The sequence below is a fragment of the Pleurodeles waltl genome, chromosome 12 (genome assembly GCF_031143425.1).
Source record: "Pleurodeles waltl isolate 20211129_DDA chromosome 12, aPleWal1.hap1.20221129, whole genome shotgun sequence".
NCBI classification, from domain to species: Eukaryota; Metazoa; Chordata; class Amphibia; order Caudata; family Salamandridae; genus Pleurodeles; species Pleurodeles waltl.
The window spans coordinates 618,788,631-618,812,545 of NC_090451.1; the positions used below are offsets into that span (position 1 = coordinate 618,788,631).

Here is a 23,915-nt window from a genome sequence, read left to right on the forward strand (position 1 = left end):
TTTCTAGGGGATACTATAAGGCAACAATTCTAGAGGGAGAGGTAGGGGCGGTTCCTCAAAACCACTACGTCACTCCCACAAAACCTTGACTTGCCCACCATTCTCCACTATCACACGACAACTATTGAAAGACTTAAGAGTTTCTTTCCTGCATGGCGGACTATCACCACTGACCAGTGGGTGTTGAACATTATTCAACATAGCTGTTGCCTGGAGCTCGCTTCCACACCTCCAGACATTCCACCCTGCACCTACAGACTGTCAACAGACAATCAGCAGTTGTCCAAAGAGGAAGTCCAAGCTCTTTTACAACAGGGGGCGATAGAACTTGCGCCACTACACTCCTAGGGCACAGAGGTCTACTCTCCTTACTTCCCTAGCCCCAAAAAAGGATGGGTCTTTAAGACCGAATCTGGACCTCAAAACCCTAAACTGATACATTCTCTCAGGGCACTTCTATATGGTCACTCTCCAAAATGTCATTTACTTCTCTTAAAAGGTGACTTCATGACCACATTGGACATAAAGGATGCATAATTTTACAAACCAATTCCCCCAGTACCCTGGCAGTACTTCAGGCTTCGGTTAAACAGACAACATTTCCAGTTCAAAGTGTTTCCATTTGGGATCAGCACAGCACCAAGAGTGTTTACCAAATGCCTAGCGGTAGAAGCAGAACACGTACGAAGGCAAAACATACACGTTTTCCCTTACCTGGGCGATTGGCCTATCAAAAGCAGAACATATTACACATATTCTCAACATACTCAAACAACCATAAACCTACTTCATCAACTAGGTTTTAACTTCAATGTGGTCAAATCTCACCAGCCACCCTTTCAAATATAGCCTTACATGGGAGCCATCCTTAACTCACAAATGGGTATAGCTTACCCCAACACTTCAAGAATTCACACCTTCAAAACGCTTATCCCACAGTTTCACCCTCACCAGTGTGTACCAGTGAGAACAGTTATGCGTCTCCTAGTGACCATGGCATCAAGCACATCCATAGTACCTCATCCCGTACTCAATATGCGCCCATTGCAAGATTGCATAGTGCATCAATGGTTTCAGGTGGAAGGTCAGCTGGAAATCTAGTGTTGATCAGCCATGAAGCTTGTCACTCCCTGCAGTAACAATCTTCTAAAAGGTCGACCTTTCCTAGACCATAACACAGAGGACCATAACAACGGACACATTACTTGCAGGTTGTGGAGCGCACTCACTGGAGCTAACTGTTTAGGGCCACAGGACATCCAATTAAACTCAACTCCATATCATTCGCCTCAAGCTCCTAGCTGTTTATCTTGCTCTCAAAGCATTACTTCCACACCCACGGGGATAGAGGTCAAAATAAAAAAAGACAACATTAGTACCACGTATTCAGCAGAAACAGGGGTACACCAAGTCACATCAGCTATCTCACCTAATACAGACCATTTGGAGGTATGTTCTTTGACACAACATTCACCTTTTAGCGGAGTACATACCAGGATTGGACAACTGCTTTGCTTACCTCCTCAGAAGGAGACGACGACAAATGCCAAGTGGGAGTTGAGCCCACAAGTTCTCCATCCACTCTTCCAGCAGTGGGGGCACCCTGACATAGATCCGCTTGCCACGGCAGAAAACACCAAATGCCTAAACTTCGCCTCCAGGTTCCAACATGCACAGTCCAAGTTCAATGCGCTATGGATAATTTGGTTAGGAATATTTGCTTAAGCTTTTCCACCTCTCCCACTTTTTCCATTTGTAATTGGCAAACTGCAACAGACGTCTGACACTCATCTTAGTGGCCCAATATGGACCAGACAACCATGGTTCACCACACTACTGGAACTCTCAGTAGTCCAATACCAGGTACTGCCCGACTTGCAAGACCTTCTAGCCGAAAACCACAGAGCGGTAAGGCATCCAAACCCCAGTTCTCTCAATCTTGCATTCTGGCTCCTGAGTTCTTAAAATTTGGATATTTAAATTTACCTCAGTAGTGTATGGATATTCTTAGAGGCAAGAAGACCCACTACCCGCGTCTTCTATGCAGCAAAGTGGAAACGCTTTGTACACAATTGTCATTCATTAGCTAATTACCCACTAACGGCAGTAGCAGCATAGCCCTAAAACTTAAAACAAACTCCTATATTCAGAATTCCTGTAATTAAAGTTTTTCTGGAGGGTCTCAAAATCTATTCCGCTGGGTTCCCTCCAACCCCTACTTGGAATCTCAACATTCTGTTAACAAGGTTAATGGGTCTCCCTTTTGAACCTCTACGCACATGCCCTATTCGATTTCCTCTTCTGCAAAGTTACATTTCTCATTGCATTCACTTCACTCAGAAGTGTAAGTGTGCTTCAGGCATCAACTCTAAAAGCACAATTTTTTCAACTTCATAGGGTATTGTATACACCAACCCTACATTTCTTCTAAAAATGGTTTCCCAATTCCACTTAAAGTGATCCATTCATTCACCAGTCCTTTCCACAACCAGCTTCAGTTGCAGAAAGAGCTTTACACACAAATAGATGTTATAAGTGCTATTATATTGATAGAACTCAATTATTCCCAAAAACTCAGCAACTCTTTGTTGCATTCCCAAAGCCACATAAGGTAAGGGGGATTTCTGAATTGGGCTTTTTCACACTGGATTGTAAAATGTGTACAAATTTGTTATGCCAAAGCTAAATGACCAATCCCTATACCTCCCAATGCCCACTCTACTTGTAAAAAGGGAGCTTCCGTGGCTTTCTTAGGAAAAATAATATCCATAGTTCAATATGTAAGGCAGCTTATGCACTACCCGACACACATTTGCCAAGCATTATTGTGAGATGTCACTCTAACAAAGGAGTTGATGACCGTGCGCTTGCAAGCAAGAGGAGAAGTTACCACAACTTGTGACCCGAAAGACTTAAACAACTTGCACATTTCCGAGCCCAACACTGGATGGGGGACTTATGCTAAGCATGTGAATCCCCAGCACTACATGCCACAGATAGATTCTTACCAGGTAAGTTAAAGTTTTCTTTTTTGCACTATGTACTTGTTGAAATTCAGGATTCTGGAGGTAGGAAAACCTTAGTGAGAACACATGTAACACATTATTGGCTATTAACAAAAAAAAAGCTGTCTAATCTGCACCTTCTCCTTGCACACAGTATTAAGTCCAAAGCTTCATGTCCACAAATAGTCAACTGCAATCCTTAAACCCTGCTTTAGTTTCGTTCCGTTGTGAATATGTCACATGCTTGTGAGAATCTTTGCAGTTGGAGTAGTGCAGGTGCACACTAGTCCATTACCATATGGTTTTATAAAATTCGGTTCAGGCTGCAGGTGAACCTACTCAGCCTGGGTATTTTGCTCCTTTTTGATAAGCCTGAGCTTTCACTGTTTAATCGGTTATTTGCTTTTCCCCCCCTACGGGCTGTTACACTGAAATACATGAACTTGACCTATACAGTATTTTTTAAAATTATGGGGTCCTAATGTGCTGAGGCAACAAATGCAAGCTGTCTGGGCACAGCCCCAAGGTTTCTCCTATGGGATGTTACTCTGAAATTTGAACTGCCAATACAATATTGTTTTAAGTTATGGTGTCCTCATGTGCTGAGGTAGTAAATGCAAGCTGTCTGGGCACAGCCCCTTGGTGTAAACAGCTCTGGCGTCAGGGGCATTCCTTCCTCCAATTATAGCATTTTGCAGCACCAGGGGTGTCTTTCATAAGCTGGTTAGTGAGTCTGAATACCAATTCTGCTGACAGTTCTCATAGCATTAGTTGTGATATTAATTGTGGTTTGTTGTAACTGTTTGTGGTGGTTTGTCATATATGTAAGCATTGCTAAATAGACAGACGCAATACTTTATAAAGCTAAAATATTTGGCACAGCCTCAGCACACACCATTAAGTATAGGCTTCTACACATTTGTGTTACTGTTACTTGATGTGTATAAAGCATCGGTGATGAGATGTGGCCTAGAGACTAGAGCTGAACCTTTGGAACCTTGTAATTGTGGGAGCAAAACACTGTACCCCAAAATCGGGACACTCCAAAATTTGTTGAACATTGTTCACCCATATTCAACTGGAGATGGCATTGAACCTCAATTTCATGTGGCAATGATTCTCCATGTTAAGATAGCTTATGAAACATCACAATCTGAAAAAATACAGATCATTAAATAATTCGAATTTGAGATCAAATAAGTACATTGAGTGGGACCAAACAATAATTGAGTTCTAGATCAATGAAAAGTGAAAGGGTTTTATTATAAAATTCAGCAGTAAAACGGTAGAGTCAGTACCATGAAGGCTCTTAAAAGTAGAGGAATTCAGAGTATGTTTAAATCAGAAATTATTTTAAGTCCCAAATGGTAACACAATCATTAGAAAAATGGAGAGCATTCCTAGCAGCATCTGAGACTCCAGGAAATCTCATTGCTCACCCCCCAAAACAAGTTTTTAAAAATATACTATTTGTGCGTATTAAGTCAACATTTCTGCAGATTCAATGTGGTATGAGCAAATGTATCATTTCTTTAGCTAATCAGAGCACATGAAAAATAAATGTTATAATATAGTGCCTTAAAATCTAAGCATTAACACTGCATGAGTAATTATTCTGCACCCTCAAAGCTAAATGCTAGAACAAAATGTTATACATCAACAAAGTGTTAACGGAATGAATAGGTCTCAGTGAAGCAACGGAAAGAATTGACACGTTACAAGTTATAGCTAAACTAGGAAAGGTTCATCAGGCACATGTCAACAATAATAGTGGAAAATACCTTGGTAAATTACAGCTTGACTGTGCTCTGCGGAGCTTGTGGGGAGAAAATGTACGAAGGGAGGAAAGCACAAAATGAAGCAGAGATTTGGATTTAAGGATAGTGGGTGGCGCTAATTGATTAACATGGCGAGATCAAGACATGTGATATCTTGATGATGACTAAAATCCCTGATAAAGTTCATTATATTGGACGAAAACTGATGGCCAGGGCTGAGAATTTCCTATATTCGGAATAAAAACTGTTAGGAAAAACGGGCACTGGCTCAAGTATTTTGAATGGACTGAAAGAAGAAGTGAATTGGATTATGAATATATGACAGACTTCCACTGTTACTTTTTTGATTTCTGGACATTCAAGAAATGGCATGCATTTTTTTGTCAAATATTTTACTGCAAATATTATACTGATATTTTCAATGATGTTAGCAAAAATTTCATGAGTGCCATCATTTGTGGGGTAATTAGCAGTGCATGGCGAGAGTGCAAGTTATAGTTACTTGAGATAACTATAACTGGTGAATTTCCATGACAGCTCTCATTTGCTGGAAGTGGAGTGATTGCTTTGACTTAGTGGGAGCTGTCAGCACCCCGGGACATAGCAGGAGCGAACCTGGGGGTGGCTCTGTCCAGGGCCACCCATTCCTCCTCCAGGAGGGGGGGTTGATGCGCCACCTTTACATCGATAGTCCTAGGAAGGTGGCAGTCCCCGGTGCTGTTTTGGGGTGCACACCCCCTGCATTCATTTTGATCAGAGTTCTGCAGATCTGTGCTCGTTATTATTCGTGAATCCTTCACACCCCTAGATATCTGTATTTCTTTTTCTTTTAATATCTGAAAAACAGATTTACACCAAGCAACAAAAAGGCTTCTTTCTGGACCAAAAGCTACCTTTCTGCTAAATTTGGTGTAATTCCGTGCAGAAGTTCGGGCTGTAGTTGTGTTCAAGATCCCCATGGTAATTATAATGGGAAACGCACTTTTTTTTAACCCCCACCCTTTTTTCTGCCCCCGCTTGATGGATCACCCCGTAACTTCCCATGTACAACAAAATTCTCTGGAACACTTTTTGGGAAAATTTTGTGAAGATTCTTCAAACGGCGCCAAAGATGTGGGCAAGTCAAAGTAAGCTTTTTCTGTGCAAACATGGTCCTAACTATACCTACAAACAGAAGTGTGGCATGGTTCACGTACATTAGAAAGATACTCTTCTACACCTCATATTAAACTATACATGTTAATAATGCATGTTAATACAGAAGCCCTTAAAAATCTTTAGCAAATCCCAGGTTCGAATCCCAGCGTCCGTGCTTGTCAACATCATGTGATTCAGGGCAAATCACTTAATATACCTGTTGTCACAAAAGAGAATGTGAAATATAATGTATGGAAAATGTATTTGTGTAATCCGCACCTGATGTACACAATCTTGTATATTGTTTCCCAAATCCTCACATAATGTCCAGTGCTTTGTTTCTTCATAGCAAAGTTTGTACAATTTAAAGTTCTGGACATAATGCTGCTGCTTGTGTCACCTCCAGTTACTCAGAATTGTCCAAGTAGTTGCAGCAGGAGCCTGTATGCTTGTTGGAAGTGCACGTGTTCTTGTGCATTGTGGGCAGTGAGTGAGAAGACTTCAGTGCCATGCATGAAGCTAGAGTCATGTTCCAAATTGCCCGAGTTAGCTTTACATTTAGTCATGCAAGTGTGTGGAGGATTCTAGGTCAATAAATACAGTTGTATAAGATTACAACACATGCAATTACCACACATACCTATACTATGCATGTAAGTATAAATAAGGTAAGTAAAGTATATGTGTAAACACAACACCCCAGCATGAGGCATGCTCAGAGCTTTTGTGTGTTATGCAAAGCAATATTTATTGCAAATCAGACTCCCCCCCTGACTTGTTTCATCCATATCCTTAATCACAGTCCAGTGATTAAGGCTATGTCCGAAACGCGTTTGGGTGTTTGTCGGGGAAGCCTGATTTGCCATAAATATTGCTTTGCTTAACCGAGGGCTGTTCTGACTATGCCCTTCATGCTGGGGTTTTGTGTTTGCAGATTACGGAGTACCGAAGCTCTGCTCAGACTTCTACTCATACCACTACCCACTCCTAAAACCTAGAAAAAATCCCTTACTACCCTATGCCCTTTCTTACCCCTAAACCATAATATACCCTTACCACCCACTCTCCCTACCAAGCCCTTACCCCTATAAACACTCTTACAACCCAGTATTCTTACCCATCACTAAAACAACCCTCATGTCCCTATACTAACCTTGTAACTATAATGATCCCTAAATCCATTTATTATACGCTTTACACTCATACTTACCTTAACTATACTTACCATGAAGGCACATGTGCGGTAAAGAATTCCATTGTAAAGGGTGCATGGTAAAGACACTGTGCTGTAAAGGATGTTTCCCATACATACCTTTCTAAGGTGCATAATGAAATATACTGTAAGCACGAATGATGATTCTGGTCCATCTACGTTGCTTGGTTGGCTTGTTATGTTTGGCTTGAGTAATGGAAACCACACTGGGAGACCCCCAAATTACACTACCACCAAAATCCTCAAAAGCAGCTCACTTGTTTATTTAAGAAGTGTAACTGCCACAGGTCTATTGTCATGTTTCACTTACAAGTGACCGTCCTTACAAGCGACCTCCTAAGATTTACCTTCTTCTGTATATTGAAGTGTTAACCAGTGCCACTTCTGCCCAGTGAACATTCACTGATGACTACCTCACTAAACTTCAGATTACAGTTCTTACAGACAATATTGTCATGATATTGATGGAGGCACAGACTGCAGATGCTGTGTAAGGCTACCCATAGTTAGCAACACTGACCGTGCAGTCCCACCATAAAATGATAACATCCTGAACCCCACCCCCAAAAACAGAAAAATCCCTCTAAGAAAGTGGGTTGTTGGTTGACTGTGAGGTGAGCCCGTGCTCAAGATGGATTGTGCAGCTGAGGCGATGCATCGCTTCCGAGATCCGGTGGGGTTGCTGTGCAAGGTGTGTTGTGTTGACATCGAGGATCCCCCCCTCAGAAGGGTTTGTGCTGTGTCGCATGCAGTCAGGGTGATGCGTTGGTTACGAGATGCGGTGAGATTGCGGTGCAAGGTTGTGTTAAATTCGAGGATCCCATCATCAGGGTTTGTGATGCGAAGTCCGGTGACAGGAATGTGACGCTCAGTCAGGCGATGCGTCGTTTCAGAGGAGCGCGAGGCTGCAATGCAGAGTCGTGCATCGTCAAGGCTGCTGTCTGCAAGAAATGCTACGGACCGTGCTGCAGAAACGATGTTTCAAAGGTGATGCAAGTCTTTGCGCCCAGTCCAGTCAAGGCAGTGCCGGCAATGCAAGGGTTCTGCTCGGGTTTGCCCCACAAAGCAGAGGAACTGCATCGATTTTCCCCTTGATCCAGAGGCTGGCAGAGCACCTTAAGCCCACTTCGAAAGGTCCAGGAATAGGATGGCACCACTTGGCAGCGTAGACTCACAGGTGGCAGGGTCCAGGGGCAGATACAAGTTTGTTGGAAGCCTGTAATGTCCCTGAGGCTTCAGATCAGGAGGTCAGCCAACTAGCCCTTGAAGTCACGCTGGGTTCAAGAGATGCAGGTCCTGTCCTCCTCACCAAGGTAAGAGGGCAGCAGATCAACACAGCAGGGCAGCAGTTCCTTCTGAGCAGCAGTCCAGCAGAGAGGCAGTCCTTATAGCAGAACAGCAGTCCTTTTTCCTGGCAGAGTATCCACAGGTCCATACGTGTACTGAAGTGGTGGTGACTGAGGTTCTTCTTTTAAACACTGATGCCCTACTTCTGGAAGGTCTGAGATGCTTCGAAACAGTGTCTTTGAAGTGGATGGCATTCCCTACCTCCCTTGCCCTAGCTGGCTCAACTGACAGTGCAGGGCTGTTAAGCCTTTTGTGCGGAGACAGGACACAGCCTGCTAAAGTGTGAGGAAGGCCGGGCCCAGCTCCTCCCTCCCATCATGCCAGTGATGGTCCATCCAGTCACACCTAAGCACCCATTGTGTGTTGCAATATAGGAGGAATGCAGAAAGCCCAACTGCAGCTACACCCAGCCATGCGGTCAGAGACAGGCTGCAGGCCCCAAATGGCTAAGGCAAGAACATTCCAAATTTCCAACAGTGGCATTTTCAGAATTGCAATTTAAAATCAGACTTCACTATAACTTAGGATTTTACATTTTGACACCAGGCATGAAGGGGCCATTTCTTCCCATGTGGAAATTACAATAAAAAATGGAATAAGACAACTCCAATCTTATTCTGTCGGAGCGATAGGCCTTGCAGTAGTGAAAAACAAATGTGGGAGTTTTTCCACTACTAGGAAATGCAAAACTTAAAAGTACATGTCCTAACTTTTAAATGCACTGTGCCCTGCCCTTTGGGTGTGGTCTATATGTATAAAAATTGAAGGTTTGAGCCTGGCAAAAGGATTATTTTGCCAGGCCAACATGACTGTTTAAACTAAACCCACAGGCTCCGCAGTAACGGGCCTGAGACATGTTTAAAGGCTACCTACGTAGGTGGCATAATCAGTGCTGCAAGCCCACTAGTAGCATTTAATTTATGAACCCTGGGCACATGTGTTATCACTTTACAAGGGACTTGCAAGTAAATTCAGTATAACAGTTGGATATAAGTCAGTTTTACGATGTTTGTATACCAGTTTTTGTAACTTTGACAGCGAAAATAATTCTTTCCTTTTCTGAACAATGTTCAGGTTTATCAAAAACTACAAACGTGGTAGTGAGACCCGTCTTAAAATTGTTGGAAATTATGAGATCTTGTATTTCACTGATACAAGAGGCATGACGGTACATGAGATCAGTACACAGTTGACTCTCCAGTCAGTGGATTCAATCAGTTGGCCTAAGAAGTTCAAGTGGTTGTAAATTGCTAAGGTCCTCATTTAGAGTGGCCTCTGTGTATGCTTTAAAATAAAATATCTACCAATCCTCTCTGTGTGCCATAGTCTCCCTTTGTTTGTCCAACTCTCTTTCACACACCCTTTGTGTGTTTGGGGGGGAGCTATAGTACATTATATGGTGTGGGAGACTTGTGTTGAAGATGAGACAGCCAGTATCTTAGGTTTAGTAATGTGGAAAAGGTTGATAAATGTTACTGCTTAAGAGGGTACGCAACATGAGGTTGCGGCAATATTCAGCAGTGTATGCATTAGCACTCCTACAATTTGAGGCTCTAATGGTTTATTATTTGTCAGTAGAATTGTGATTAACATTGATTCTATTGTTTGCTTATTGGATTTTAAAAGGAAATCGAGTACAGAGGCAATTTGAGGGCTCCATGATAGATAAACCTCTTAGTGGTATTAGATAGGATCAATTCTGTGGATGGTTGGCAAATGTTGTAGGTATCTGATAGAGACTTCTAAGTTGCAGATTCCTTACCTTAGAATTTCCCCCAGGCGTCAGACTGGATCCGGAGATTTTTCTTAGAGGAATACCCTTGCGCGTCGGTAGGTGGTGTCGGTCGGCTCCGCGTGCGTCGTTTGCGTCGTAGTTGCTGTGATGACGTTGGGAGTAGTATATGGATGCCACCTTCACGCAGTGACGTCAATTCTTTTCTTTCTGCACCTCGCGCTGATCTGGAGAAGAGCTACCCTGGTCTCTTTCTGACCGACTTCGACCGTTTTGTCGAGTTTTTGTGAGAAATTTGGTGCGCCGAGATGTCCCCGAAGACCGGTTTCAAGCAGTGCGAGGACTGTCATCGTACGATGTCGGTGACGGATCCTCATCAGGTTTGTCTGCGGTGTCTCAAGCGAGACCACGACCTGAAGTCGTGCTCCGAGTGCTGGGCCATGCACCCAAAGGCTTTGAGGGAGCGGTCCCTAAAGCTCATGGTGGCCCGGCACTTGACTCCGCGGAGGTCCCGGTCTCGATCAAGAGGAAAGTCTTGAGACCGGTCTTGAAGCCGTCACCACTCGTTTCTTCCAAATCCTCGGGTCAAGGTAAGAAGAAGTCGTCAAGGAGATCCCATCGCTCTCTGACTTCGCCCTGTCGCTCGGCTGACGCGACGCGGTAAGAGCGCCACGCACAAGGCCTCCGTTCTCCGAGCCTGCGCCTAGGTCAGCTCCGCGCTTCCCCAAGTTTGCCAGAGCGTCCCCAGCCCAGCTTAAAGAGTTTTATGAGGCCACACGCCTCATCTTTGGGCTGTCCGACCCCGATATGGTGCCTTCAGCCCAAGTGGTTTGGATGAGGGGCCTTCGGGTTCCGCGCCGGCGGCTTCAGCTGCGGCCATTGAGGTCACCTCTGGACCCGCACCGGCACCAGTCGCACCCTTGAGACCTTCTGCGGCGCCGGGTCGATTGTCGATGCTCCTGACGTCCGTAGTGCCCACTATCGATGAGGACCCGATTCTTATCCCAGAGGACTCGGAGTCGGGGCGGCATCAGCCAACACCGCCTTTGTCTTCGATGGGGCCTATTCGCCCCAGGTTGGATTCAGACCCTTTTTCTTATGGGTATGAATATGGGGAAAGATTGGAGGGGTCCTTGGAAGTACCAGGATGACCCTTCTATGGACTGGGCTCAGGAATTGGGCAAGTGGTCTGTATACTTCTCCTGACGCTGGCATGCTGTCTCTTCCTACCGTGGCTAAGGCGGAGGGAGCGACTTATGGTATGGTGGTCAGTAGGGCAGCTGAGGACCTTGGTCTTCAGCTTCCCACTGTTGAGGTCAGGTCTAATCTCCTGACGGAGGTGGTTCAGCCTGGGGCTTCTACTTCAGAACCCCTTTTGCTGTTTAATGAAGCCCTCACCGATGTCCTTCTGAGTACCTGGTCCAAAACCAACACAGGGGCTCCTGTAAACAGGACTATTGCACGCCGCCATCGGCCCGCTCCGAACTACCCTAAATCCTGTCACATCACCCCACGCCTGAGAGTCTTGTTATCCAGGCTTCCTCTTCTTTAGGCACGTTCCCTTCCACACCCCCGGACAGGGAATCCAAAAGGCTGGAACAGTGTGGGAAGAAGTTATTTTCTTCCTCCAGTCTCGCGCTGAGTTCTGTGAACACTGCATGCCTTTTGGGCTGCTACACCCACTCTTTGTTGGATACGGTTGTGCAAGTCCGGGTGCAGATACCAGAGGAGGCCCGTGCTATTGTCTCCCAAGCTGTGAACGATGGGAGAGATGCAGCAAAGTTCACAATCTGTTGTGGGCTGAACACAACCGACTCTCTGGGCAGATCGGTTGTTACGACGGTGGCCTTACGACGCCACGCCTGGTTGTGTACTTCTGGTTTTTCTAGGGATGTCCAACAGTCACTCATGGACATGGCCTATGATGGCTCACGTCTCTTCGGAGGCAAAGCGGACTCAGCCTTGGAGTGATTCAAGGATCCCGGGCTACGGCTCAGTCCCTTGGTCTTTCCTCTGCCCCTCACCCCCCACAGTCTGCTTTTTGCCCCTTTCGTGGCCACGGAAGGGGCTCTCTGTCGCATCCTCCACCCAGCCACGTGCCACCCATGCTGTTCAGCCTCTGCGTGGCCGGGGACGTGGAATCCCACGTGGCAGTGGGACAGGGAGCCAGAGGTCTGCCCAGTCCACCTCTGCCCCCGCTGCGGCCTCCAAACCCTCCTAGTCCATCCCCTCACTCCCATCCAGTTGGTGGCAGGATTCGTCATCACCTGCCCCACTGGGAAAACATCACCAGGGACAGGTGGGTTTTGCAGTTAATTCGAAAGGGCTACTCCCTCCCTTTCGAATCTGCTCCACCAACCATACCGCCATCCCTCAGTCACCTTCCAGAGGATCATTTGGCGCTTCTCCGCCAGGAAGTCTCAGCTCTCTTGTCCAAGGGAGCTATAGAAAAGGTCTCTATGCCCGAAGTAGATTAGGGTTGTTATTCCCGCTAGTTTTTGATGTAAAAAAAGGACAAGAACTTACGTCCTATCCTAGACCTTCAGGACCTAAATTACTTCCTCAAGAAGAAGAAATTCAAAATGCTCACCCTGGCTCATGTTCTGTCTGCCTTGGACCTAGGAGACTGGATGGTAGCATTGGACTTGCAGGACAGTTATTTCCACATCCCCATCCTGCCTGCCCATAGACGTTACCTACGATTCGTGGTAGGTCACAAGCACTTTCAGTTTACTGTGCTCCCCTTCGGCCTTACCAGCGCCCCTCGGGTGTTCACAAAAGTGATGGCGGTGGTTGCAGCTCATCTGCCCAGGTTAGGGGTCTCAGTCTTCCCCTACCTCGACGACTGGCTGTTGAAGGCAGACTCCCCCCACAAAGTCGTCTCCCACCTTCAGACTACGACGAACCTCCTGCATGCGCTGGGGTTCACTATAAACGTGCCGAAGATCACACCTGACTCCCTCTCATACGATCCCTTTCATTGGAGCTGTTCTGGACACAGTGCAGTTTCGGGCTTATCCTCCCAAAAGGCGAGTCCAAGACATTCAGGTTCTGATTCCGATCTTTCGGCCTCGGTCTTGGGTTTCGGTGAGACTGACTCTGAGGCTGATTGGCCTCAAGGCCTCCTGCATCCTGCTAGTAACACATGCCAGATGGTATGTGCGGGCTCTGCAATGGGACCTGAAGTTCTAGTCTGCTCATCATCAGGGGAATCTCTCCGACATGGTCCAGATCTCGGAGGGGACTGCGAAAGACCTGCAGTGGTGGCTTGCGAATCTGAATTGAGTCCACAGCAGATCCCTCTCCCTTCCCCAACCAGTTCTCTCTATAGTGACAGATGCGTCACTTCTGGGTTGGGCAGGCCACATGGGAGAGGCGGAGATCAGAGGGCTCTGGTCTCCGGCGCAGTCTGGTCTCCATATGAATCTTCTGGAGCTCCGGGCGATCAGGCTTCCGTTGAAAGCATTCCTTTCCTCTCTCAAAGAGAAAGTAGTGCAGGTGTTCACGGACAATACCCTTTGTCAGGAGGTACTATGCCTCTGGATACGGCTGGAACATCAGGGCATTACCCTGATGGTTCAACATCTGGAGGGTTCCCTCAACGCCAGAGCAGATGAACTCAGCTGTCGATGCACAGCCTATCACAAATGGCGTCTCCATCAAGAGGTGGTGCAAGTTCTTTCAGCAGTGGGTAGAGCCTTGGTTAGATCTGTTCGCCTCCGCAGAAAACGTGCAATGTCAACTCTTTTGCGCATTGGAGTTTTCCAAGGCGGCACTCGCTCAGAGACGCTTTTCGTCTTGTGTGGAACTCTGGCCTCCTTTACGCCTATACCTCTTCTGCCCAGGTTCTCAAGAAAATCAGGAACGACCAGGCCCAAGTCATCTTGGTGGCTCAGGACTGGGCACGGAGAGTATGGTATCCAGAGCTATTGAGCATGTCCATCGATCCTCCACTCAGACTGCCTCTACAGGCGGATCTACTGTCGCAGCAACAGAGGACGGTTCTTCACCCGAACCAGTCCAACCTCCGCCTTCATGCGTGGAGATTAAGAGGCGACAGTTGACAGTTTTTGAACTCCCACCCAAAGTTTGTGATGTTATCTTGGCAGCCAGGCATCCATCAATCAAAACTGTATACGCCTGTCATTGGAATAAATTTGTTGCATGGTGTGCCAACAAATCTGTTGATCCCCCTCCTGCCCCTCTATCTGAGGTTCTTCTGTTAATTTTCAACTTTGGCCCAGCAGGGCTCTGCTTTGGGCACCCTTAAAGGGTATTTATCTGCCATTTCAGCCTTTCATAGGCTACTTGATCAGCCCTCACTCTTTAAATCTCCTATTGTGTGTAGATTCCTAAAAGGACTCACTCATTTATTTCCTCCCACTCCATTTATCATGCCTCAGTGGGACCTCAATCTTGTACTTAATTATTTGATGTGTACTCCCTTTGAGCCTATGCATAATTGTCCCTTGCGGCTCCTCACCTTCAAAACTGTCTTTCTTGTTGCTATCACCTCTGCTCGCAGGGTGAGTGAGCTTCAGGCCCTTTCCTCAAAACCTCCATACTTGTCTGTGCACACTGACAAAGTAGTGTTGCGCACTAGGGCTTCCTTCCATCCTAAGGTGGTCACACCTTTTCATGTAGGCCAGTCCATCACTCTCCCTGCTTTCTACGCACCTCCACATCCTTCCCATGAGGAGGCGAGACTCTACCGTCTTGACCCAAAAAGAGTGTTGGCTTTCTACCTCAATCGTACTAAAGATTTCCGGGTAGACGATCAACTCTTCGTTGGATATGTGGGTGCGAAAAAAGGGAAGGCGGTGCAAAAGCGTACCATCTCTCAATGGGTGCTTCTTTGCATTAAAATGTGCTACGCTTTGACCAAGAAGCAACCTCTTGAGGGGTTGCATGCTCATTCCACCAGAGCAACTGCTGCTTCCACTGCACTAGCACGCAGAGTTCCGGTCCTGGATACCTGCCAGGCGGCTACGTGGGCATCCCTGCACACGTTTGCTAAACACTACTGTCTGGACAGTCAGGTCCATCGGGATGGCTACTTTGGTCATTCGGTCCAGCAGGACTTCCTAGTATGATCTCGGTTTGCAGCCCACCACCGAGGATGGCATTGCTTCGGTATCTATTCTAAGGTAAGGAATCTGCAACTAGAAGTGTCTGCCAGATATTTTGTTACTGAAGGTAAGTAACTTGTATATCTGATAGAGACATATTCTAGTTGCAGATTGCTTACCGTCCACCCATCCTCCTCGCTTACGAACTGATTTCTAGGGACAGGGATTCCCCCTTTCAGGTCCTTAGCTCTGGCGCATCAATCTCAGTGTTCTTAGTGGCTGTGCGCTTTGGCGTGGAAAGTCGTTAATAGAAACTAACGTCACTGCCCGAAGGCGGCGTCTATGTACTACTCCGGACGCCATCACGGCGACTTCCACGCCTGCGGAGTCGACCGACGCCACCTACCGACGCGCAAGGGTATTGCTCAAAGAAAAATCTTCAGATCTATTCTAAGGTAAGGAATCTGCCAGTAGAATATGTCTCTACCAGATATTTTGTTACTGAAAGTAAGTAACATTTACATCTAGCGTATTATACTCTACAGATTAGTATGTATGCTTTATGCCATGCTGCTGTTCGTATACAGTCGTTGGAAATGAAGGTTATTCAACCTGAGCACAAAAAGCTATGCTCATTAACATTATGGGCTAAATAATTTCCTCTGTGATTACTACAAGGAATCTGAGTGACAATGTTTTCCCATATTAGTTGTACTATGTTAATTAAAAACATTATATTTGCACTTTTATTAACATGACTACAGGATTATCAATATATTGTTTCCTATAAAATGTTCTGCTTGACCACCTCTTTTTTGACGGGCATGGTAAATATTGCATACTGTGCATGTTAAAACTGTTGTCAATAAACATTTTTGTGAGTTTATGAAATGTTCATTTTATGTTCTTTTTGCTTCTAAAGTTTTACCCAGTCTTAAACTGTACCACGAGTTCTCATATTCCCCCTTTCTTTACTCATCCAGGTTTTGCTTGTGTGAAACCAGCTGCCCGCAGGATGATTACTTCCCTCCTAATTTATTTGTCAAAGTGAATGGAAAGCTCTGCCCATTGCCGGTGAGTAAACATGAGCTGGTTCTCCAGCACATGTGCAAAGGGTAGCATTTAGAATATTCATTTTTTGTCCTCTCAATATTAGTGCTTTTCCAAAATGCTGAAATTTGTGACCTAGCAGAAATTGAAGAAAAGACTACAATTGCAGAGCCCTGACAGATGATTGCAAATTCTTTTTAAAAATTTGGCTTTCAAGAACAGGTTATTTCTGATCATTGCAATAGAAATCTGTAATACTTATAATTCTTTTCATTTTGTTACAGTCTCTTTAACCTGATTTTACCTTTATTTCCTGTGTCATTTATTCACCATGTTTGCAATAGTTAACTCCCCACCCCCTCAAATCTGTGTTTACTGCCTTATTAATTTCCAGAGCCATATTAAACATAAAAAGATGTAATTAATTTTATGAAAGCATTTGTGCGGCTATAACTTGGCCCAGAGGGTGAACCGTGAAGTATGATAAGTAACAAGTGACAATATGAATGTCTCCGCCCTATACCCCCCGCATGCTGCATTACTCAAGCATATGGATTTTTTTTTCAACACAATGCAGAAGCATTTGTGTTAGACTGAAGAAGAGAACAGTGGTGTGAGGAGTGTGGAAGAAACATGTAGACTAATATGTGCAAGAGTGTAAGTTATTGAAGCTGTGAATATTTATCCTTCCTGAAGAAATGCAAGAGGAAGTGAGTCTCATGTGCAAAGTAAAGTTGGTCCATGAGAAGGCGAAGAGAATGTCTGTCTGTGTTGCATTCTTGCAAGATTTTTGAATATCAGAACTGTCCATTATTGAGTAACACAGTGCACAGTTTCCTTTAAAGATTTTATTTTCTGGGCTGTCCGGTTCATTTGAATGTACAGCCATATCAACTACAAAATGGTCTTAAAAGTGGATTTGAGCTAAATGACTGCCAGTCTATTTAACTTAAAGTTGGGGGTGATGTGATAATTTCCTTTGTTTGGTTTAATGGAGAGCTGCTTTTTTTTTTAGGTCTCGGCTAGATACATGTTGTATATACTTTGTGGGCTTCATCCCGTCCAGAGGCTTCCCATTTGCTGGCTCCATAGTCGCTTTCATATTTTTCTCTCCATTTGTCCACGGCATGCATTTGTCATGCCTCTTTCTGTGGTTAGCACTCCCCGAGAGAACAAACCAATTACACTCTCGCCCCACTGCTTCTATTTTAGGATGTGTTTCAGAAACTACTTTTTTCATTGTTAAAGAGCACCTAAAATGAGCACAAGTGTTTTCACTCGATCCAAACTCCTGTATAAACAGACCTGTAAATCTTGTTTTTATTTTTTCACATTTGGAGTGCTTTCAAAAACCAAGGTCAAATCGCTGCTTCACCCGTCCCACCACCCCCTCTCTCATCACTGCTTGTCGATACTGTACGTCTTGTTTTTAATGCACTTCAGCTGCTGCCCCAACTGCATTACTGCGCTCATAGGCCCATCACACTGCCATGGAAATATCGCGGCGTAGAGCCTCCACTGCCTGAATGTAGAGTCCATGTTTTCCTGCACGTCAAACACTGCTCACATCATGCCCTCAGCGGGGTTCCATCCCTGCTCTGTACACATATTAACCTTTGAATAATGCATATTGCTGACAAATGTAGAACAAACCAGGGTTACTTTTGCTAATGTTACTTTAACATTAAACTGATTCCTCACTTAAAAGAGAATTCAAGTTCTGTGACTGTGATGTTTGTAGACATATTTATTCTGACAGCCATATACACGCACAAACACGTACGTAGACCAGTTTTCAACTGAGCCGCATATAAAACAAAACAGCCCGAGCAGGCTCGTGGTTCTTCGTTTCATCTGAGAGGGTCTTTAAGTGCTGAATACTGCTGGTGTGCAGGCAGGATCATTGTCTCAGAAAAGGCATTTTATTGAAATACCTCTTCAAAGGCTTTCCAAATAAACTGACATCAAGACCTCAGATACCACAGATACCACAGAAACCAGCTTTTTATCTGTCAGCGGCATCGAGCGATCAGGAGCATCACAGAAGCTGGGAAGAATTTACCTCATTACTTCAAAGTGTTGTATCTCAAAAAAAAAAATTATTAAACTTTTTTCTTTATTATTTTGTTTTGTTGATTTTTCCCTATTTCTCTTTTTCCTTCATACATTATTATTATTTTTTATGCCTTTTTTTCTTTACAAGGGTTAACCTTTGTGTACCATTTTTAGGTCTCGCCTGCTTAAGCATGCACTAGCGCATGCACACTCGCATGCGTGAATCGTGTTCTATAATGGGCTTGGAACCCGCCTATTGATTACTATTCATTAGCAGCTTCGTCATTCTTCTTTGCTGCCTTCTAATTGGGCAGCGCTTGTTTAGGTTGGGGAACTAATAAACTTGCACATGTTTCACATATGAAAACACATTGTAAGTTTAAAACAGCAAAAGATTTTGATTTCACGGGGTTTCCCACCAAAAATCTATATTCACAGTCCTACACAAGATGTTGAATTTTTTTTTTATGTTGAACTATGCACAACCACTTTTGCTGCTAAGTATGGTATGATTAAAAAGATCCAGCACACACAGATCTGCAACATTGAAGCCCTACAAAACACTTGTGAATATCTGACAAGGAGAAAAGTACTGTAGTCTTTTTGATATACAGTGGAATGAACAAACCTACATTTGCATGAAGTATTTTCTGTAGAGGAAAACCGTTCTGCATTAACCTGTTAGAGGAAGAATGTACTATAAGAACGTCATTTTAAAAAAATAATAATAATAATCTCATTTATTAGTGGATATAACTTATGAGTTGATAAAATTGAGAGTTTAATTTTTTTTCAGTTAATACATTTTCATTTTTAGGTGTACACTTTGGAATTGCCAGTCAAAGTAGGTGGCGTGTTTTTTTAAAATTATATATACGGGTGTGCATTTATTGAAGGGATGCTAGGTTTGCTTCTCTCCCACCCTCCCCCAGTAGACGCAGAAAGCTTCTAAATAATTAATAAAGAGTGATCCAGAGATCAAATCTTTGCAATCTGCAGGTCTGGGTAATGATTACAATCTTATCTGTCTTCTGCAGACAAAAGGATGAGCCCCATCCACCATTGATGTTCCCTTTGCATTCTCCAAGCCGGCAGACTGAAAAAAAGGTGTCCAATCTAGGTCCAGGTAGGCCAGATCCATGACAGCTTTTGAGGATTATGGTGATTATGTCAAAACAGTTAGGTTTTGGTTTAATATATATACAATAATCGTATGTGGATAAACCCAGTCTCTGGCCCTCTTGGACTTATATTGGACACCCCTTGTCTAATACCAATCACTACATTTTGTGGTAAACTGCACTGTTAGTGAAAACAGGATTGGCGAAGCCAATAGGCCTTGCCAAATTAAGAGCTATTGGGTTTGTCAATATTTTGCTGAGCCTTGTTGACTGCTATTGTACAGCATGGCAGAAAAGTACAGAAAAAACACTACGTACAGGGTGACTGCTGACCACGTCATAGCGCTTTTTTCTTTATTTTCAGCTATGCTGCACAACAGCAGTGTAGCAGTACAACAATGCTAAAACACATTGACAAAGCCAGTACCTCTCGCATATGCGAGACATGTTGGATTTGCCAATGCTTGTTAATAATTATCTTAAGGGAAATATGATTGAAACATAAGAATAAATGCACGTTTTAAATACGCAATTGTCAGATTTCTATTACTATAATAATAATAATTTCCTGCATTCTTGCGCTAATTAACAATACTGTTGGCCTGAAATTTAATTTATAATTCATAAACTGCCTCCAAATTCTGTCAGGCTTTTTAAGATCTATAATCCTCCCAAAACACATTTTTCCCAAGAAATATACTTTTTTCATTTTCATCAAGTGCAGTTAAAACACTGGTGGTTGTTTAGCTCTCCATCGGGTTGTCATCTCCAATCTAGCTGTTAATGTTGTGAGGAACCAGCACCTGCAGGAATCTAGATGGTTTCCCCCTGAGGACCAGAACTTCAACGTTGGCATCCAAAGTGATACATTGGTTCATATACGTTACTACCTGCTCCCAATAGTTTGTTAATGTCAGACAAGACCAAATCATGTGTTAGCAAATCCCAGACATTTTGGGATTGACTAGCAATATCTGGATTATATTTCTAAATATAGGCTGGGGTATAATAGACCTATCACAGACTGAACAGTTGAATCCGTCAGAAATTGGTCCACCTTAGTAGTTTCAAATTATGTTTACTTGCTTCACCCCAGATCTCTATATTAATTTCAAGAATTGTTTCACTTATCCATTTGTCATAACGTTTAAATAAAGACATACTTCCTATATTTTGAATGGTTTGCAGGTATTTTACACACTATCCGAAAACATACATGGGGGTTTTATCACAAAGGTTTTATGGACTACGGGGCTGCAAAATTCAGTTTCAGCCGGTTTGAGATCTTTTAGTATGTTAATAATCTGTTGACATGCAAAGAAGAACCAGCCCTATTTTTAAGATTACTGATTACCACATGGTACATTTTCCTTGAATTATCCAGCCCTGCAATTTTTCTTAAACCAATCTACCCCCACACCAGTGCATCCCTCTTGGACTTGAATTCCAGCACAGTTCCCCAATGTATATTGGCGATTTGGAGGTGCCTGAAAAGTTGTTGATAATGGGCGCAGAAAGCACTATTTTTCAATTTGTGGGCTAATTTTGGATTATGTATTTTGTGGTTTTGTTTTGTGTTGGATTAATGTTCTCTGTGTTATATTTGAAAAAATATTATCGAAGAAATGCTGTAGTGATGCTCTATTCAATCTGACATACCTTAAAGCATGTGATGCTGTACAGGAGCACAAATCTGTGAATACCAGCCCCACATTTCTATAAGTAAAACTGTATTGAGACTTATTCTTGGTTGCCTTGTTACTGAAGGTGCATTGAGTTAAGGAGAACTTGTTGGTTGGCTTTGAAAAGTAAGACTACTGTTTTTTCAGCATTGACTTTGTACCCACATAATGCTATGTAATCTTCAATTGCAGCTAACATTGACTTTATGTTCAGGTTGCCTGCGAAGAGGAGTAGGGCCAGATCATAAACATTTCATTTAAGTCTTGTGGAGCCTAGCATTGCTGGCTTAAGACCCGAGTTATTCCTCAAGCGTTATCTAATGTCTCGGAGGGAATCAAAAATTGTGGTACATAGAACGGCCCAGGCTCGTACCACATGTAATTTCCCAATCTTTGATTGGTTTATTATTAACTGCTGTTAAAGCGGATGAGTTGATGTAAAGAGCAGAGATTAATCAAGCGAGCTGTGATGAGAGGTTTACTTTTTCAAGATCTGTAGGCAGGAAATTCCAGCTAGCTCTCAAGTTCACAGGCTTTTTCCTCCTCATGGAAAATTATAGTGACAGAGGTGTTGAGGGAAGAAAATGCATCTATTTCTTCTGTAAAAAAAATCCACAGAATTCTTGATCAACCGAAGGTTTGTTATTCAGTCCCATCTTTCTGGTATCCTCTTAATTTCCTAGGCTTTTAAGACCTAGCTTATTGTAGTGTGATCGTAGCATTCTGGTGACCTCAAAGATTAGGAAACAACATCAATTCAATTTGGTTGCCCTCTGTAAATGCTATGAAGACCATGTGTATCGTGTGAGATGGTGTTTTGTATTCACCAGGGATAAAGGACTCCTATTCTTGTCTTGAAAGCTTCAATTACTTGGTCAATTTTAGTATCCTTTGCTGGCTCATGGCCTTGGAGATTTCTCATGGAGTTGATTGTAGAAAATTGAAACCAATGCCACAATTAATGATCTTGGAAACAATGCTAGAGCTAATAACGGAGTGTAGCAACAGAGCATAATCTTCTATTGGCCATAGTAGAATTCAAGTAGCTCCTATCTGTTCTCCTATTTGAATGGAAACTGTCATCCATTGACCCTGACTCCCTCACACTACTTTGATAACAGAGTATTCGGAGACGTGGGGACTGACTTCCTCCAATTCCATCTCCACTAATGAATCATCTTCTCTTACAACCTCTGGGGTCACAGCCTCCAAAGAGTTGGCTGCTTTGGCTTATGGGGCACTTTTATTGTGTTGAAGTGGTGCTACTCGGACTACATTTCTAACTTAATGTGTTTCCAGTGTTGCTGATTCTTCATCTTGGATTTAACTCATTTGTTTGAGTAATGTGCCTATGTGTTCATAGTTCCTTAACTACTTGTTTTACTGTTGTGTATGAAGTATCAGGTTTGGGCTTTGAAGGCCGATGGCTGTAGAAGAAAACCAAAGAGTCCAGTCATTCTTGCGTCATCATTCAAGGCTAAATCTAGAATTATTTATTTTGCGTACATCAGAATACAGCTTTATTATTGTAAGTTGTGTACCGTTACCAAGCTGTTTGGAATTAGCAATAGACCAATCAATACTAAAGTCTCCATAAAAAATAGTTAGAAGAAGAGAATGCAGCTCTCTCATTTGTTACATAAATTCGTCGGTGCATTTTAGAAATAATAAATTGTGTAGATTTGGAGGGGTTCATTGTTGAGAAGATCATTTTGAATTTGATACATTCAAGTTTATCTTAGTCAAGGTTATTATGGGGTTGAGTACATTTTTAACGATTCAGCACCACTGCCTGTTGAGTGTTGTTTTTTTCCAGATAGATTGGATTTTATGTGTATGAGGTTATTTGGTTTAATGTTTTCAGTGGGTTTCCTTTTGTCTGCAAGTAAGATTATTAGTACAGTTTGGATTGTCAGTTCTCTGTTGACTTTATGCACATGTAGACAGCTTTCAAATGTGTAGTTCTGGAGTCTGGCCTTTTACTCTTTGAATCTATTATGCTGAACAGGTTAGCAGTAGGACGTGCTTGATGGCTGTGGCTTGGAGAGTTATGTCTTTATCAGGGCAATATCAACTGCATCTGTAATTAATATATGTTGCAGCCATATGGTTAGTCATGTAAATAAAATCCTTCCCACAAGTATGTGCTGAGCTGGTTCCGTCAGTTTGTTAGACTGCTTCTTCAGTTGATTATCCCATTGCTAAATATCTCCTCTTCCTTCTCTGTTTCTAACCTTTTTCTTTGCTTAAAGCTTTTTGGATTGGGTTTTATGTGTGTACCTTGTAGAGGGAATTGTGCATACCATATTCCGGCCTGACTTTACTCACTTGTGGGTAGCTCCCTCTTGATGCCTGCCTTTTTCTTTTGGATGTACCGTTAAACATATCATTGAGTTGGTTTTGTTTCTGGAGTATATGAAGATGAAAGTCCTGCTGACTTGTGAAGGCATAAATGTTATAGAGCCCTTCCATCTCATCTCCCAATGACAGACTGCGGGGTGCACACCCCCTGGAGCTTATGGGGATATGCCAGCTACACAGAAGTAGGTGGAGTAAAACTAATGTGCCTTGCAGGATCTTTTAAAAACAGATCCCCAGAAAACCTCATGGCTACACTGTTTCAGTCCTATTCTGAATTCCACTTAAGGACCTATTGACATTGCAGCTCTAAGTGACCTGTAATCCTAAAGATCACCCTTATGACTTAAAATAAACCATTGGCAAGA

General features: G+C 43.4%; 1 protein-coding gene across 3 annotated transcripts in view; it reads left to right on the forward strand.

Moving 5' to 3' along the window:
* The window catches only part of PIAS3 (protein inhibitor of activated STAT 3), a 189,746-nt gene that overhangs the window by 68,945 nt on the left and 96,886 nt on the right, over positions 1 to 23,915 (forward strand). For all 3 annotated transcript variants that reach the window (XM_069217936.1, XM_069217937.1, XM_069217939.1), the window contains exon 5: positions 16,265 to 16,355. In XM_069217936.1, coding sequence (XP_069074037.1) covers positions 16,265 to 16,355 — 91 coding nt within the window. The remainder of the gene's footprint in view (positions 1 to 16,264; positions 16,356 to 23,915) is intronic.